Genomic DNA, 18819 nt, shown 5'->3' with positions numbered 1-18819 from the left:
TAGTAAAGGCTTCGTCCATCGCAATCCATGATTTTATTTTTGTCGTTAGAGTTGAAGATACAGAGACCATTTTAGTTTAAAGCAGTAGATAAACTCAGTTGCACTTTATACTGTAAGTACTAAAACTAGAGAACTGAGTGAAATTAATGACAACAGTATTGCAAGCACTGTTTCGCTTTACTGGATCAGGAGAAAATAAGAGGAGATGTGGGACACACGCATTTTAGCTGCTCCCTGTAAGAAACAAAGTACCTACCTAGTAAAACCTCAAACTATAGGCATTTACAAACTGTTGTTTGAAAAGTGACATTCCTGTCTCATTCAGAAGGGTAGGATTATTCCAGCCGAGAACCATACTTTCTAATTGCTCGGAAAATCCCATTTCCATATAGGTCTACTAAATTTAAAGTAAAGACGTCAAGCAATAGCCTGAAAAGCTATTTATTTTAATCTTTCAACATATTTCCAGTTTGTTCCTTTACTTCAGCTTCTTTTCAAAAGTCGGCTACTTTATTGCAGCTCATGCCAGACTTGACACGGGTTTTCCCTGGAAGGATTAGGAAGAGGGTGGGTAAGGTTGCAAATTGCATGGGAACGGCTTGTTAAGACGTGTGCAGAACAATTATAGTTCGAGACAAATCATGTCGTCCTCGTCCCACTCCACTGCATGAAGACAATGCTATTGTACTTTCTGAGTGATTTTTACAATACAAGGTAGTTGTATGACAAAGACTGCCTTTTGTTCACTCATATTTACAGTGGGTGGTATGGAGTGAGTGCCTCTATTACTTCCTGGAACTAAGAATGTTATATGTTTCGTCCCGAAATATATCCTTTCTTGGTTAGGTAAAAAGGTTTTTTAAATATGAGTATTTCAAATTGTAAACTTCCCCAGCAGAAGTTTTTTTTTTTCCTTTTAGAGAAATAAAAATGAATAAAACCCCTAAATATGTAGATTTATGTAATACCAAGCCATAATATGTAATATGTGGTAAATATGTAAAAATATGTAGTATCAAATTTTAATATATTAATGGTAATTACAAGATTCGCAAAGATTTGTTATTTATATAGCCTACGGTTAGGTTGAAAGGAATATAATATGTAATTACATAAAAATCCGGTCCCTACTAATGACTTCTAGATCTATAAATAGTCTTATTTGGCTAAGACTGAAACCATAATTCAGTAGCCGTTAAGACATAAAAGACAACTTCAAGCAAATATTGGGTATTAAAATAGTTTTAACTTGATTTTGTCAATTTAATAATTTGAAATGTCTAAAATTTGCTTTCAAGATGCAACGATAGAATATTAACTTCAGGCTTTAGATTCAGCAGAAGTTGTACATGCTCCTGAAGGGTATTTCCTCGATTACCTTGGTAGAAACTAAGATTTCTTGTTACGGGTCGGATAGAGAGATGCAATTTTGGTGATGGTCTGAAACATTGCTCGTTACTTCCAGTTAATACCTATTGCTTCTAATATTTAATGATAGGCCGTCTGGAATATGCAAGTTTATTAGTGTAGGCCTGGTGAGAAGTTACACACAACTTGATTGGGACGCACATAAAGCGTTAGTTCCGCTTTAAACCACCAGGTGTAACGTGCACTTTCTGTCATCTCAAGTTGTGTATAATCCCATTATCCTCAGAGATAACCCTTTGCGTGTTTCAACCGACTTATGACTTTCCCAGAAGTAGACCCCATTTTCTTTATACGTTTCTTAACGTGCTTATGATATATTGCGTTGTTCATAAATTTATTTATAAATATTTCTTTGAATTAAGGGAAGTTTTATTTTTACAACTCATGCAAAAGATAATTTAATGCCTATTTTTCAGATTGGTACGGTTTAGTTACGTGTATTGATAACGTAATTTACAATGTTTTTAAATATGGAATTTAAAGATAAATTCTACTTCTGGAATTATACATGTTTTCTCTCTCTCTCTTTTCGGTAATGAAATCATCACAAAAGCCTTCGATTTAAATTATAGAAACCATTCATGAACATAATCAATAGATTATTATGTCTACACAGAAAATGAAGCATTTTTAACAGTAGTAGATGATGTACGATTGGTTTTGCTTTAATGTCGTAGAAATTAAAACAAATGAAGCGTTGAATGCTTCAGGAAAGTTGACATTAACGTGAATTGTGGTGGAAATTAAAAATGTTCAATAGTGTTGGTTTGACACATAACCTCAAGTTCAGTTTTTGAGACGAAAACTTTTAATTTATATACAATACTATTTCAGTTTACCGTAGCAATATTTTAGAAACTGGAATAATACAGTAATATTGAAATAGTAATTAAAAGTTTTTGTTTCCAGAAGTAAAAAACTCTTTGTATAAGATTTGAATAGTACGTAAAACTTTCTTCACAATTTTTATAATACGACGAAAATGGTAAATAAATAAATTATGGGTTAAGTTAAAAATTATAATAAATTAAAGAGTTAAAATATGTTGATTATCTAGAGCTAGGGACGAGATTCTTGGAATTTTAGTAAATAAATAAATAAATAAATAAATAAATAAATAAATAAATAAATAAATAAATAATAAATGAATAAATTATGGTTTAAGTTAAAAATTATAATAAATTAAAGAAGCATAATATTTTGATTGTCTTCAGACGTAGGTACAATATTGTTAAATTGTTAAGTAATTAAATAAATAAATAAAAGAAATAATAAATAAATGAATACCTGAATAGGTAAGTGAATAATTAAATGAACAAAATAAATAAATGAATGACTAGATGAATAACTAAATAAATAAATAAGTGAATGAATAAATGAATAAGTAAATAAATAATAAAAAAATTAATTATGGATTAAGTTAAAAATTGTAATAAATTGTCTTCAGAGCTAGACACGAGATTGTTAAAAAGTTTAGTAAATAAATAAATAAAAGAAATAATAAATACATGAATACATGAATAAATAAGTGACTAATTAAATGAATAAAATAAATAAACGAACGAATAGATGAATAACTAAATAAGTAAATAAATAAATAATAAATAAATAAATTATGAATTAAGTTAAAAATTATAATAAATTAAAGAAGCAAAATATGTTGATTGTCTTCAGAGCTAGAGACGAGATTGTTAAAAAGTGTAGTAAATAAATAAATAAAATAATAAATATATGAATACATGAATAAATAAGTGAACAATTAAATGAGCAAAATAAATAAATGAATAACTAAGTAAGTAAATAAATAGATAAATAAATTAATTAATAAATCCAGGATGAAGCTTTATAAGACAGTGTCTATGCCAACACTAGTAGTATATTGCACTCATCTTCAGTACCTGTTCAAACTTTTCTGGAGCAATATTCTCAGAGACTTTACTTCAAAGTAAAGAATATAGGTTTATGGAAGAGAAGACAGAATAAGAGGTGATTTAAAAAAAATAATATAAAAGTGTAAGAAATTAAATTAGTTCATTATTCTAAATACTCACTAGAGAATGTTGGAAGTACGAGTATGACATGAAAAGTAACAAACTAGTTCAGGATTAAGATACAAAATATGAGCACGAAAGAGAAACTGAACCAGGAAGGAAAATATGAGAAGATAAACTGTGCAAATAAAAAAGACAAAATGCCTTTACTGAGAAATACAGGAGAACATATCATGCAGGTTTCCAATATTCCATTCCGAATTGGTTCGCGTGTATTTCTTCGAGCTTGTAAGTGTGTATAGAATTATAATATTCGCTATAATTTCTACAGCATTTCCTAATTAAATACAGGGGGTTGTAGAACTCAAAAATCTCATCAGCACCCAATAATCTCGGAAAGGCTGAAATATCATGTTGTTAGCCTTCACATAGTAGCATTTCAGAGGCTGAATTTTTCTCTTGGAGAAACAAAAAAAAAAGCAATCCTCTTCCTAATAACAACTGGCCAAGGAATTGGCTGGTAAAGAACGAAACTATTTCTGGGTAACCATTAATGGAATCATCAGGCAAATCATGTCAGAGATTACAGAAATTTTAGTGATTCCAAATGGACTCATTTGAGCGATAAGGGTTGATTTGGATGTAAATTTCTCAACACTTTTTGATGTCATTACCGAAAAGAGTGGAGCCAGTCGGTCTGCAATGTTAAGAAGCCAACGAAACCTTCTGAAGCTCTGAGACCTAAGTGAGTACTTCCTTGGGAGCCTCATGATGCTCCGCGATCACCTCGTAGCGTTGAGGTTCCTCAACCGTCACCTCAGCGGCTTCGAGGGCGGCGGCAACTGCGGGCCCGGGATCGGGACCCGGCTCCGGGACGACGAGACTTGGGTTCCGGCTGGAAGCGGCGCTTATGACCTTTAGCTAGACGTACTGCGTGGGTGTGGGTGTCTTCCAGCAGCCGAAGCAACAGGGGAAGGCGCACTGCAGCGTGTTCTTGAAGGCCTCGCGGAAGTCGCGGTTGAAGTAGGCGTAGATGAGAGGGTTGAGCGCGGAGTTGAAGTAGCCGATCCAGAACAACACCGCCACCACCACGTCCGGGCAGTAGCACGCCTCGCCGCACAGCGTCGTGATGTCGTACCTGCGCACACATCAACAAGTGCTCCATTTCACTTTTAAGTTGATTAACAAGTCATTTAGCATAAACTTACAGGGAAACCATGTACTAAAATTGACCAAAATTTCGATTTTTAGAATTTTACTTAACTAGTGGCTTGTGCTTCAATTTTATATTTCTGCACAATTATTTATAACTAGTGGCTTGTGCAGCAATGCTGCAAACTAAGTTCATTAGACGTTCAAATAAACATTTTTCAGATTTATTTTCAATGAAGAATACCAGACATTCGGAAAGTTATTTGCTTCCATAATAATGAAAGATACTCTCTCTCTCTCTCTCGAGCCAATACTGAAGAGAACCACGCATATAAATATCTACACCACACCGCCATTAAATATATGAAAAATACCCAACCCCACTTGATTAATAACTATAAAAATATTTTATTTTTAATAATATTATTGTCTTATTTAACTTTTATAACTTTCAGTAACATATACTGTATACTATATAGCCGGCACTCAGTAAAATATAGAAATCAAAATCTAATTTCAGTTATTCTCTACATCTACTTATATAACCCCAAAACGTTTCACTTTCATATCATCAATATAGCATTAATATGTATAATTAATGAAAAATAGTCACATCATGGCATTAACTGCAATAATATTTCATTTGTAATGGTAATAATGTCGTCAAACCACCTCAAGTTTTATGGTTTTTAATATCCCATACACAGCTGTACCCAGAAAATTACACACCACAGAATCGAAACTGTAAATTATTTATAGTAAGTTAAGTTTTTAATAACCAATTTAATTTGAGCTCTAGATATGTCGGCATTCTTGCAGATCATGTCCTTCGTGTAATATTGTTTACTGTAGTGTGTGTTTTGCTTTATTCTGAAATGCAATTAGTTAGTTCTCAAAACTGACGACAGATGGATTTTGGAAAATAGGAAAATTATGTTGAAAAATTGACATTTCACTGAAAATTACTATTTTTCTAAAAAACTTTGAGTTCCAAGCTTCAAAAAGAGGGGTCATTTATAAAAATCCGTTCAGCCGTTTTCCCGTAATTTCCATTACCAGTTCAAATTATACTGTATATATAGATATTATTCCTTATTCAACTTTCGAGGAATGTCACTCTTGTTGACGTCGTACAAAATTTTGTCCAATATTCTTTTGAGAAGATTAACTCCATATGTGGATGAAATTATTGGGGATCATCAGTGTGGTTTTAAGCGTAATAGATGAACTATTGATCAGATATTTTGTATTCGACAGATAATGGAGAAAAAATGGGAGTATAAGGGTACAGTGCATCAGTTATTCATAGATTTCAAAAAGGCTTGTGACTCGGTTAAGAGAGAAGTTTTATATAATATTCTTATTGAATTTGGTATTCCCAAGAAACTAGTTCGATTAATTAAAATGTGTCTCAGTGAAACGTACAGCAGAATTCGTATAGGTCACTTTCTGTCAGATGCGTTTCCAATTCACTGTGGGCTAAAGAAAGGAGATGCACTATCACCTTTACTTTTTAACTTTGCTCTAGAGTATGCCATTAGGAAAGTCCAGGATAACAGAGAGGGTTTGGAATTGAACGGGTTACATCAGCTGCTTGTCTATGCGGATGACGTGAATATGTTAGGAGAAAATCCACAAACGATTAGGGAAAACACGGGAATTTTACTGGAAGCAAGTAAAGAGATAGGGTTGGAAGTAAATCCCGAAAAGACAAAGTATATGATTATGTCTCGTGACGAGAATATTGTACGAAATGGAAATATAAAAATTGGAAATTTATCTTTTGAAGAGGTGGAGAAGTTCAAATATCTGGGAGCAACAGTAACAAATATAAATGATATTCGGGAGGAAATTAAACACAGAATAAATATGGGAAATGACTGTTATTATTCGGTTGAGAAACTTTTATCATCCAGTCTGCTGTCGAAAAATCTGAAAGTTAGAATTTATAAAACAGTTATATTACCGGTTGTTCTGTATGGTTGTGAAACTTGGACTCTTACTTTGAGAGAGGTACAGAGATTAAGGGTGTTTGAGAATAAGGTGCTTAGGAAAATATTTGGGGCTAACAGGGATAAAGCTACAAGAGAATGGAGAAAGTTACACAACACAGAACTCCACGCATTGTATTCTTCACCTGACATAATTAGGAACATTAAATCCAGATGTTTGAGATGGGTAGGGCATGTAGCACGTATGAGCGAATCCAGAAATGTGTAAAGAGTGTTAGTTGGGAGACCGGAGGGAAAAAGATCTTTAGGGAGTCCGAGATGTAGAAGGGAAGATAATATTGAAATAGATTTGAGGGAGGCGGGATATGATAATATAAATGGATTAATCTTGCTCAGGATAGGGACCAATGGCGGGCTTATGTGAGGGCGGCAATGAACCTCCGGGTTCCTTAAAATCCAATAAGTAAGTAAGTAAGTGAGTAAGTACAAGTAAGTAATATTCCTTATTCAATTCTGAACAGATTGGTAGAGGGCTATTCATAAAGTAACTTCCGTTTTCATATAGCGTGCTTAACAACAGAGACAGTGGCACCGCTCTTGCGGTGGAGTGTTCCTTGAAGCAGTACGCGTCGAGCAGCGGTAGAGTCAATGTCGTGTCTTTGTTCCTTTCTGAGCCACGTGCTGTCAAAATGTGAGCTGCAATCGCAAATTATTTAAGATGTGCCTTCTTTTTGTTCTTTCAGTCGATAATCTGGTATGCCTTAATTTTCTGGGGAAATGGTAGCAAAACTGGGAGTGACTTGATTTTGCAAAAGAAAGCCATTAGAATTCTATGTCAATGAAACTACCTTGAACATTGTCGACCACTTTTCATACAGTCATAGATATTAACAGTCATAAATTTATACATATACGACCTAGTCCTTTACACTCGACAAAATATAGACAATTACTTATTAGTAGCCAATATACATGATCATGAAATTAGAAATAGTGAATAAATTAATATTTCATACTGTAGACTACGCAAAACTAGTACAAATTTTTCTGTCGTGGGAATGAAATTATGTACTAATAAGCTTCCCAGTCAATATTTTAATAATAATAATAATAATAATAATAATAATAATAATAATAATAATAATTTATTTATTTAATCTGACAGGATTAAGGCCATAAAGCCTTCTCTTCCATTCTACCAGATAGCACATATAAATACAAAAAACAAATACAAACACTGATGAAAATGATACAAATTAAGTTAAAGCCCTACAGAGGGTCAACAGAGTCAAAAGTACATTATAGTGCTCTCATCGAGCTAATACAACGAAAAGAAAGAAAACAGAGATAGCAATGATGATATTGATAACTGACAATAATAATAATAATAATAATAATAATAATAGCAATAATAATAATAATAATAATAATAATAATAATAATAATAAATACATTACATATTAATTTTCAATTTTACAACAGCATAGTTACAATATTTACTGTATGTCATGGGTTAAGGTGAAGTTGCGCAACCTGACATGTGTTCAACAAACAATTCCACGAACTAGAATGTGATTTTTTAATTTAAATTTGAATTTTGATATTGTCCGACAGTCTCTGACGTGGTCAGGGAGAGAATTCCAGAGGCGTGGAATAGATATGCTGAAAGATGATGAATAGAAGGATGTTCTGTGCAGAGGAATAGAGAGAAGGTGCATGTTCCGGGTTCGAGGTAGTGAAAGGTAAACAAAACGAGATGCTAGGTAAGATGGTGTGGAGGTGTGGATGATTTTAAACAGTAATAAGAGAGAGTTGAAGAATCTTCTTTCTTTAAGTGGACTCCAAGACAACAATTCTAGTGACGGTGTTACATGATCGAACTTTCTAATGTTACAAACGAAACGAACGCAGATATTGTGAACACGCTGTAGTCTATGGGCAAGATCAGTATTTAGATTCGTGAATAAAGAATCGCAATAATCGAAGTGGGGCATCACTAAAGTTTGGATCAGGTTCTTTTTAAGGCTGAGAGGTAAAACGTTGGTTAAGTGTTTGAGGGAATGAATTATGGAAAAAGTTTTCTTACATATGTAGGTCACTTGACTTTGAAAATTTAAATTTGAATCTAAATATACCCCTAAATTTTTTACTGTCTTACTATATGCAATTTTAGTATTATTTATTTTTGTATTTGATACAGTGGCTAGATCTATTTTGTTTAATGCTCGTTGATGGCCTATTATTATAGCTTGTGATTTGTCTGGGTTTAGTCTGAATCCAAATTTTTGCGCCCATTGAGCTACAGATGCTAGATCTTCATTAATTCTGGTCACAGAGTCATTGATTGTACAAGTTCGGGAATGAATGTAAAGTTGTAAGTCGTCAGCGTATAGGTGGCGTTTTGAATATTTTAAGATCTTTGTTACGTCGTTTATATAAAGCGTAAAAAGTAATGGCCCAAGAACCGAGCCCTGAGGGATTCCGGCCTTGACGGTACGCCAATTGGAAGAATGACCACCGGCTGATACACATTGTTGGCGCTCGCGAAGGTAGGAATCGAACCAAGCAACGGCACTGTTAGAAAGATTGTAGTTTTTTAGTTTGCATAAAAGGAGATCCGTGTCAACTGTGTCGAAAGCTTTGCTGAAGTCTAGTAATGTCAGTAGTGTTAATTCTCTTCTGTCGCTGGCTTCTCGAGTGTCTTCAATCACTTTTAAAAGGGCGGTAGTAGTATTATGTCCTGCACGGAAACCAGATTGGTAGTCGTCAAGTAAGCAATGCTCATTGAGGTAGTCAGTCAGTTGCTTATGTACTACGCGCTCCAGTGCTTTTGACAGAGCTGGTAAGATGCTAATTGGTCTGTAGTCGTTTGGGGATTCAGGAATTTTATTTTTCGGGATAGGTCTAATGAGTATAATTTACCAACCAATAGTTCCAAAACTAGATTTTATAATTGGCTTTTAATTAATCCTTTCTACTCTGTAGATGAGTTTCTTAACATAAATTCATACGAAATTGTTTTTTAATAAATAAAGTTCTTTACATTTAGTTATAAAGAATACATTAAGAGTGAAGTGTTTTCATTAATTTTTAGAGTTTCATAATGTTTTGTGTTTTCATTCTAATTAAACATTACTGTTTCCAATTATATGTAGGCTTATATTTTAAAATGTATGTTTTTTCCCCCCTTCAGTATTTGTGACGAAGCCTATCACTAAATATTTAATGGCTTAATAAATTTAATTGAATTGAACTGAATTGAATATTTTCATTGGTTCTGTTTTCTTGTACTTTATACGTTACCCCTTCACTGGAAATGCTATCTCGTCATGTAATACCTAATACCGAGAAGAATAAAATGATCTCGCATCCAATTTTAACTTTCATACATTCCAATATTAAAATGGCCACTGCTCTTTGATGGAAGTTTCGTTTCATTTCTTACTCCTGGGAGACCCAGTTCCTCAGTCCGTGTTGACTTTTCAATGAATACGTCTTTAGAGGTTTACTGAATTCATCCCTGCCTTTCAAGAGAGGCAGAAAGTACAATAAATCTTAACGTCGCATTGGAGGACTTCGGTCCGTCCCTTTCCCAGAAAAAAAAATACATGTCTACCATCTTGAATTCTTTTTACATTTTTCACTGTGGAAAGACTTGTTGCATAGCAATATGTGTAGGCCTACTTGTTCGGTAGCGTGGTCCCCTAATGTTAAAATTTTGCATTATGACTGCTGTAAACGAATCTATGAAGACAGAATTGGTCCACACGTGTCAAGTAACTGTTAGCGCGTCTGGCCGCGAAACCAGGTTGCCCGGGTTCGATTACCGGTCGGGGCAAGTTACCTGGTTGAGGTTTTTTCCGAGGTTACCCCTCAACTCAATATGAACAAATGCTGGATAACTTTCGGTATTGGATCCCGCACTCATTTCACCGGCATTATCACCTTCATCTCATTCAGACGCTAAATAACATAATGTGTTGAAAAAGCGTCGTAAAATAACCTACTAAAAAAGACAGAATTTCTACGAACTACAATGTAATCTTAGCTGCAAAGAGTGTGCCTAGTTTATAAGGATTTATTTATTTATTTATTTATTCATTTACTTATTTATTTATTCATTTAACTATTCATTTAGTTATTTATTTATATGTTTATTTGTTTACTTGTTTATTTATTTATTTATTTATTTATCTATCTATTTATTTATTTGCTTATTTGTTTATTTTTTATTTATTTATTTATTTACTTATTTATTTATTCATTTATCTATCTATCTATTTATTTATTTGCTTATTTGTTTATTTTTTATTTATTTATTTGTTTATTTATTTATTAATTAATTTATTTGTTTGTTTATTTATTTATTTATTTATTTATTTATTTATTTATTTATTTATTTATTCATTCATTCATCTATCTGTCTGTCTGTCTGTCTGTCTGTCTGTCTGTCTGCCTGCCTGCCTATCTATCTATCTATCTATCTATCTATCTATCTATCTATCTATCTATCTATCTATCTATCTATCTATCTATCTATCTATCTATCTATCTGTCTGTCTGTCTGTCTGTCTGTCTGTCTGTCTGTCTGTCTGTCTGTCTGTCTGTCTGTCTCTCTGTCTGTCTGTCTGTCTATTTATTTATAATGGTAATAATATTAAATATGACAATAATAATAATTTTCAGATTTCTCGACAATAACATTGCTTTCCATCATGTTCGCTAGAGGACATGTTTTTCGGAGTGAAACTATCACGGATAGGTGTCAGTCTTATAGCGGAAGATAACTATGAGGAGTGATGAAGGATTAATTAAAGCGGTGAGATGAACACCCATTCAAATTCACTTCTGGCCATTCATTTTTTGCAAATTTGAAATTAAATTTTGGATATTTCCACAAGTGTTACGACTTTAAAATTTTGTATATTAGTTTGTCGTGATCCCTAAAACAACCAGAAATGTTACGTGCAAAAAATAATAATTAGGTAAGAAATAAAAAAAAAAGTTTTTTGCATTTTTCTCGAAACTTGTGTAAATGGATTTAAATGGTTATTGATCTCACCGCTTCAATTGAGATTGGGTAGGAGGCAGATCGTGGCCCTTTCAAGCTAGTACTATTTCAATATTCGCTTCAAGGCACTTGAAAAACCGCAAAAAAATCAAGTCTGGATATCCAGCCCCTGCGATCGAATCCAAAATGCCCTGAATACAAGATGGGAATGAAAATGTTTACTCCACGATTGATACTATATTATTATTATTATTATTATTATTATTATTATTATTATTATTATTATTATTTTATTATTATTTTATTATTATTATTATTATTATTATTATTATTATTATTATTATTAATATTGAAAAATGTGTCTCAGTGAAACTTAGCAGAGTTCGTATAGGTCAGTTTCTGTCAGATGCGTTTCCAATTCACCGTGGTCTAAAGCAAGGAGATGACTATCACCTTTACTTTGTAACTTTGCTTTAGAGTATGCCATTAGCAAAGTCCAGGATAATAACAGAGAGGGTTTGGAATTCAACGGGTTACATCAGTTGCTTGTCTATGCGGATGACGTGAATATGTTAGGAGAAAATCCACAAACGATTAGGGAAAGCACGGGAATTTTACTTGAAGCAAGTAAAGAGATAGGTTTGGAAGTAAATCCCGAAAAGACAAAGTATATGATTATGTCTCGTGACGAGGATATTGTACGAAATAGAAATATAAAAATTGGAAATTTATCTTTTGAAGAGGTGGAGAAGTTCGAATATCTGGGAACAACAGTAACAAATACAAATGACACTCGGGAGGAAATTAAACACAGAATAATTATAGGAAATGCCTGTTATTATTCGGTTGAGAAGCTTTCATCATCCAGTCTGCTGTCAAAAAATCTGAAAGTTAGAATTTATGAAGCAGTTATATTACCGGTTCTTTATGGTTGTGAAACTTGGACTCCCACTTTGAGAGAGGAACATAGGTTAAGGGTGTTTGAGAATAAGGTGCTTAGAAAATATTTGGGGCTAAGAGGGATGAAGTTAGAGGAGAATGGAGAAAGTTACACAACACAGAACTGCAAGCATTGTATTCTTCACCTGACATAATTAGGAACATATGGGCGGATCCAGAAATGCATATAGAGTGTTAGTTGGGAGACCGGAGGGAAAAAGACCTTTAGGGAGGCCGAGACGTAGATGGGAAGATAACATTAAAATGAAATTGAGGGAGGTGGGATATGATGATAGAGAATGGATTAATCTTGCTCAGGATAGGGACCAATGGCGGGCTTATATGAGGGCGGCAATGAACCTCCGGGTTCCTTAAAAGCCAGTAAGTAAGTAAGTATTATTAATATTGTCATCGATTAATAATATATTTATATTTATGAACACGGTCCTCCTCGAAGTATTTCTCTATTTTATTTTTTATTGGTTATTTACGACACATTATCAACTTCTATGATCGTCTAGCGTCTCAATGAGATGAAGATGATAATGCCGGCAAAATGAGTCCAGGGTCCAGCATTTGCTCTTAATGGGTTGAGGGAAAACCGTGGAGAAAACCTCAACCAGATAACTTGTTTCAACCAGAATTTGAACCCGGGCCCGCTAGTTTCACGGTCAGCATGCTAACCGCTACTCCACAACAATGGACAGTATTTCTCTTACATTTTACTAAATGAGAATGCAAGATAATTCTAATCTGGATTCGAACCACTGAATGTGCATGTCTACCGTGTGTGCTGATGGTTTTAGCCGTTTTCATACTATTTATGGTGGAAATAAATCCGGCGAAATCTCATGGAAAAGAGTTATTAAATTCACACTCCTGCAGCTCGCCGCACGCAACACGCATTACTGGCATTATCAGGCGTGTAGATTTCCATTATAAATAACTAGCAATTACAGCGCTATAAATACCACGCGCCCGTTCCCACTGAATCATGTAGATGTCAGAGATGTTGATCTTGTAACCATGGGAACGTTGAAGGAGCTGTAGTAGTTTAGATGGACGATGGGAAAACTCTGTGCTTCTGTCACGGCCACCTGGAAGCTCTAAACTGCAGTTTGCATTTTTTAAAGCGCTAGTTCAAATGAGTGAGTGACAGAATAGATCTAGATGCGGGTAGAATCACTACTGAACACTTCTGCCCCAATGGCCTCTAACATCAATTTCCTAACGCTGTAAACTACTTTATTTTCTCGGCATAAAATTAAATTGAAGGGCATCAGGTTTAAAGATCTCTTCAAAATATGTGACTGGTTCTCAGTCAATAAATTAGTATTCAATTGTAACAAAACTAACATAATTCAATTTAAATCCTGTTCAAATTCAACGTCGCAAATTTCTAGCGCAATAATTAATAATAGATCCCTATTAGAAACAACAACCATCAAATTTATTGGCTTAAAAATCGATGTGTTAAATTGGAAACATCATATTAAAGAAATTACCCCCATACTAAATTCAGCTTGTTTTGATATTAGATCTATGCAAAAGATAGTAAATATCAATACCTTAAAAACAATATACTTTGCATACTTCCACTCGGTAATGAGTTTTGGAATAATATTCTGGGGAAATTCCACAGATAGTAACAATATATTTCTATTACAAAAAAGAGTAATTAGAATAATAGTAGGTGCCAAATCTAGGGAATCGTGTAGGGCTATTTAAAAAAATACAAATTAATGCCCATGGCTTGTCAGTATATCTTTTCATTAATAATCTTCCTCGTATGTAATCGTGAAAACTCTGTAACTAATTCAACAGTTCATAGCATAAATACACGTCAAAAAATGACTTTCATACTCCATCGGCAAGTCTATCGTGCTATCAAAAAGGAGTGCGTTATATGGCAGTAAAAATTTTTAATAGCCTCCCTATCGATAGAAAAAATGAAACTCAAAACATAAAATTATTTAGGGCCAAATTAAAGAAGTACCTAATTTCTCACGCCTTCTATTTTGTAAGTGAATTCATGACATTCAATAACACTTCATGAAATTGATACTAAAACTTTGTGTTGTACTAGTAGACTATATTGTAAATCTCGTCTGTATATATTTCATCTAGACTGTGACTATAAATTAAGATTTTATAATAGTATTAAGTTTTTTGACTTGTTCCATATTCTAGCTGTAAGCAATGTAAGAATACTATGGAATGTTAATAAATACAATACAATACAATACAATAAGAGGAAAATATAGGGAATATTAACCCAGAGCACATTGATGTTTTGTTCATTAAGTAGCCGAATTTTTAATGATCGGAAGCACCCGGAAAAGCAGTTCTGTATGTGTCAATCAGTGACATTCTGTCAATTTTATATATTTTTCGTGTAATAACATGTCGAATTTGGCGGTAGAGTTTAACTATTATTTTTCATGCAGTCTGGAAGCTGTGTGTTAGGTTTTATAATTCTTTATACCCTCAGGATGTAGATGGTTTTTCTCAATGTTCAGTTTTACAGCGTTTTACTACACTAATGTTAACACAAAGTGTACTTAGAATTGAGATATTTTCATCAATCTTGCACCAAAATGAATCTGATTAACGTAGCTAAATGTCAAACTACAAACAGTGTCCTACTGCTTAAGAAAGTTAATTTAAAACTCCAAGATCAAAATTTTTATTTTTATGTTTGGAATTTTCAAAGAATAAAATTAAATATTTTCTTAATGGGATACGACAGGGAAAAACTGTTTTCACTGCTTATTCCGTACTCTTTTAGAAGTACGACAGTGGAAGAAATTTTGTTGTAACATAAAAACTATTGGTCAAGAACTAAAATAAACAAATTTTAGTTTTCGCTTTAAAAACTGCCCCCTACTGTTCTCCAAAAACATTTGAAGGGTTTAATTTTGTTACCTCCATAATTTTGTGTTAAGTAATCGTGGAATAAAAGAATAAAAAAAATCGGATAAAAATTCAAAAATTGTTTTCCCAAGAGTAGAAAAGTACCTTAACTCTCCCGGAATCCTACTGCAGCCCTAATAATGTCGCTACGTAATTTTCACAAACGTATAAATGTTGAAACTTACATTACTTTATAGGACCACAGTTTACTTTTCATGATGAAAGACGTAGGGGAGTAGTGGGTACAGTGAGACACAAAATATTAAGACATATGTATGCAAGTGATAATTAAAGTATTTTTAAAATCAAGTGCAATAAAAATAGACATTAAAACATGGACTATAATAATACATAAACAAAAATATTAATAGATAAAGGACATAATATACAATACGTGTTTGTCAAAAAAATGCAAATGTCTCACTGTTCCCATTCAGTAGGGTACAAACTGTCTCTTTATCTTGACATGTTCTGTAGGCTTATTTAGAATCATTTTGATGTCTGACTTCGAAACCATTGAAACATCTGGAACATTTGGAAAAGTGAATTTTCAATGACATTTAAAACTTTTGCGAAAAAACGAAATGAATTTTTGGTGACAACAAAGCTTATAATTATAAGAATGTAATGTAATTCTTTATTATTTTTTAACATTTGTTAAATTCTGTGAATAATGTTTTATTTATGAAATCATTGAAACTTAATGTATCCATTATTTTAAGCTTCAGTTCCTAAGTTGGTTACTAGTATGTTCATTTTTAATGTTAGTTACTGTAAATGTAATATAATTACAGTTAGTTTTTGCAAATCATTGGTACATGGGAACAGTGAGACGTCTCAGTGTACCCTTCAATGGCATCTCTCACTGTTCCCTTTACGCATAGTTCATTTAAAAATGACGCCACCACTTCAAAATTAAAACAAGAAAGACGAAACTTTGACAAACACAATCTCAAATACCATAGTATTAGGTAACAAAACATTCATATTTATATCTCATTTGTATATCCAATATAACCTTCATTAAACACAAGCCAACATTTTACTTCTAGAGTGAAAAATTACGAATTATTTTTTCATCACTCACCTTTATAACTAGAATCAAATCGAGTATGAAAATACTGTTACTTTACTCATGCAACATACAACTCCACTGTTACCAACATCTCAACATCAAAATTTACCATCTAATAAAAAATGTCTCACTGTTCTCCCTGTCTCACTGTACCCACTTCTCCCCTACTTTTGTTTATTGTGTTCTATCTATATAATATATTTCAATTTTATATTTAATAATCAAGTTCATAAATAGATATAAATTCTCGTAATACCATTTTTTGCAAAGGTATAAGAAAAATAAAATCGTACATACTTCCAAGTTTCTGTTTATTAATCAAATCCATAAAGATATAAGTAAATGATCTTATTGTTACTTTGTTCCATAAATAGAATAAGCAAGTTAATACCGGTAGTTTATGGGAGAAATTTTCAATAACATGTAATAAACAGTGTGGAAGTGACAGCTGTGCGTATTCAAGAGGGCAATAGAATATGTTAAAATAAATTTAAAACCTGTTACGCGTCGTAATTAAATTCATGGTTAATTAGAAAATTAGGGTAGAATTCTGCGTAGTTTGGCAACAGCGCATCGCCTACGATTACACACACTCACTCAGGTCTGCAGAATCCTGCGGTGGCTGAGTGATCAGACCTTCAGCCTGTACGCAGGTGGTCCGGGTTCGAATCGCGGTCAGGTGAAAAATCTATAGTGACACTTGTAATCTATACTAATAATAAATCTGTAGTCGAAATTTTTTTGGTAATTTTCGATTTTCTAAAAATAATTGGTCCTAACATATATAATTAACCGCCCTGAAACCGAAAATAGCTTTTTTGAAATTTTTGTTTGTATGTCTGTCTGTCTGGATGTTTGTTACCTTTTCACGCGATAATGGCTGAACCGATTTATATGAAAATTGGAATATAAATTAAGTTCGTTGTAACTTAGAATTTAGGCTATATGGCATTCAAAATATTTTATTTAAAAGGGCGGTTATAAGGGGGATTGAATTAAATAAATATAAATATCTCCCTTATTATTAATTTTCATGAAATATATTACATAACAAAAGTTTCTTTAAAAATAATTTCCGATAAGTTTTATTCCTTGCAATAGTTTGATAGGACTGATATTTAATGAGATAAATGTGCTTCAAAATTACAATAACAACGCCATCTAAGGCGGTGTAATGAAATAAAAAACAAATGACTTCGTTTATAAGGGGCCTTGGAGAACAACAATCGAAAGCTATAAAACATAGCCTACAGAGAATGTTTCTGTGTTTGTATGAAGTAATATCGGAAGCTAAATTAACAGATTTGTATAATTAATTATTAATTCACCATTGGAAAGTGTAGTTTCTCTAGATGGACATAATGCTATAATGTTATTACAGTAGCTTCTGAGTGAATCGAGGACAGGTAAGATTAAAATAACTTCTTATGCACAGAAAACTTGATAGGCATTCGTTTCCTGTATTTCCTAAAATAATTTTTATGACCAAATGAGTGGTCTCTGGATCAAAATGATCGCATTTTAATTTTCTTAATACAATTTAAATTAAGTAACATAATAAACGATTTATCCTTCTATCAAACACGAATGTTCCCTGGATCAAATGTCCTATTTTAATTATGTAATTACTTTATATTTATTTCTAACGGGTGCAGCGGAGCGCACGGGTACGGCTAGTTGTAAATATTAGTGTAATTTGTTAATGTGGTCCATGTCTTGTTCTGTCCCACTTAACCCTTAAATTAGCAAAGCTTCATTTCTCACATTAGTTTATTAAATCTTATCGGACAGTAAAGAAAACAACTATCGCAATGTCCATATTTTATATGTTGTACAATATTATAGTATTGTGAAATTTTAATTTTACTACCAATTTTTTTCTATTCTATTAAAATTGTTGCATATAGCCTATTAACCTGTTGTATCCTGTAGGATACTTTGTCAATTTAAAGGTTAACGAAACAAGAGTCGCGTGAACCGTCATTCAACTTTTCTTGCTAGATGCACTTGCGTCGTCTATTTAAAAACTCCAGTTGTTCTTAATATTTGTAGCCTCCTGGGGCAAAGTACGGTCCTTAATTGTCAGTTTCTCTAATGACTGCTGTTTAGTCAGCTGTTCCAAGATAGGTCTGAATCTCACAAGTGATACCAAGAAGACACCACTTATAAGGCAACCAGGCCAGGAGATAATGGGGTAGGGTCGCTAGTTCCTTTCCCCCTCCATTGCCTACATCGCCGACTAGCTACAACTAATCAGAATTCAGATGTATACAAACAATTGTTCTTTTTCTGACAGAAATACATACAGTAGTCAAGTGAGATGTACTGTCTGATAATAGATGGACATATCAGCCAGAA

General features: G+C 33.0%; 1 protein-coding gene across 1 annotated transcript in view; it reads right to left on the bottom strand.

Moving 5' to 3' along the window:
• Positions 1-3316: 3316 nt before the first annotated feature.
• Positions 3317-18819, bottom strand: part of LOC138708882 (octopamine receptor beta-2R-like) — a 455534-nt gene continuing 440031 nt past the window's right edge. Inside the window, exon 3 of the mRNA XM_069839157.1 lies at positions 3317-4557. Coding sequence (XP_069695258.1) covers positions 4341-4557 — 217 coding nt within the window. The 3' untranslated portion in view covers positions 3317-4340. The remainder of the gene's footprint in view (positions 4558-18819) is intronic.

This window comes from Periplaneta americana, chromosome 11 (genome assembly GCF_040183065.1).
Source record: "Periplaneta americana isolate PAMFEO1 chromosome 11, P.americana_PAMFEO1_priV1, whole genome shotgun sequence".
Taxonomy (NCBI): domain Eukaryota; kingdom Metazoa; phylum Arthropoda; class Insecta; order Blattodea; family Blattidae; genus Periplaneta; species Periplaneta americana.
This window is presented reverse-complemented; position numbering and strand designations above follow the sequence as displayed.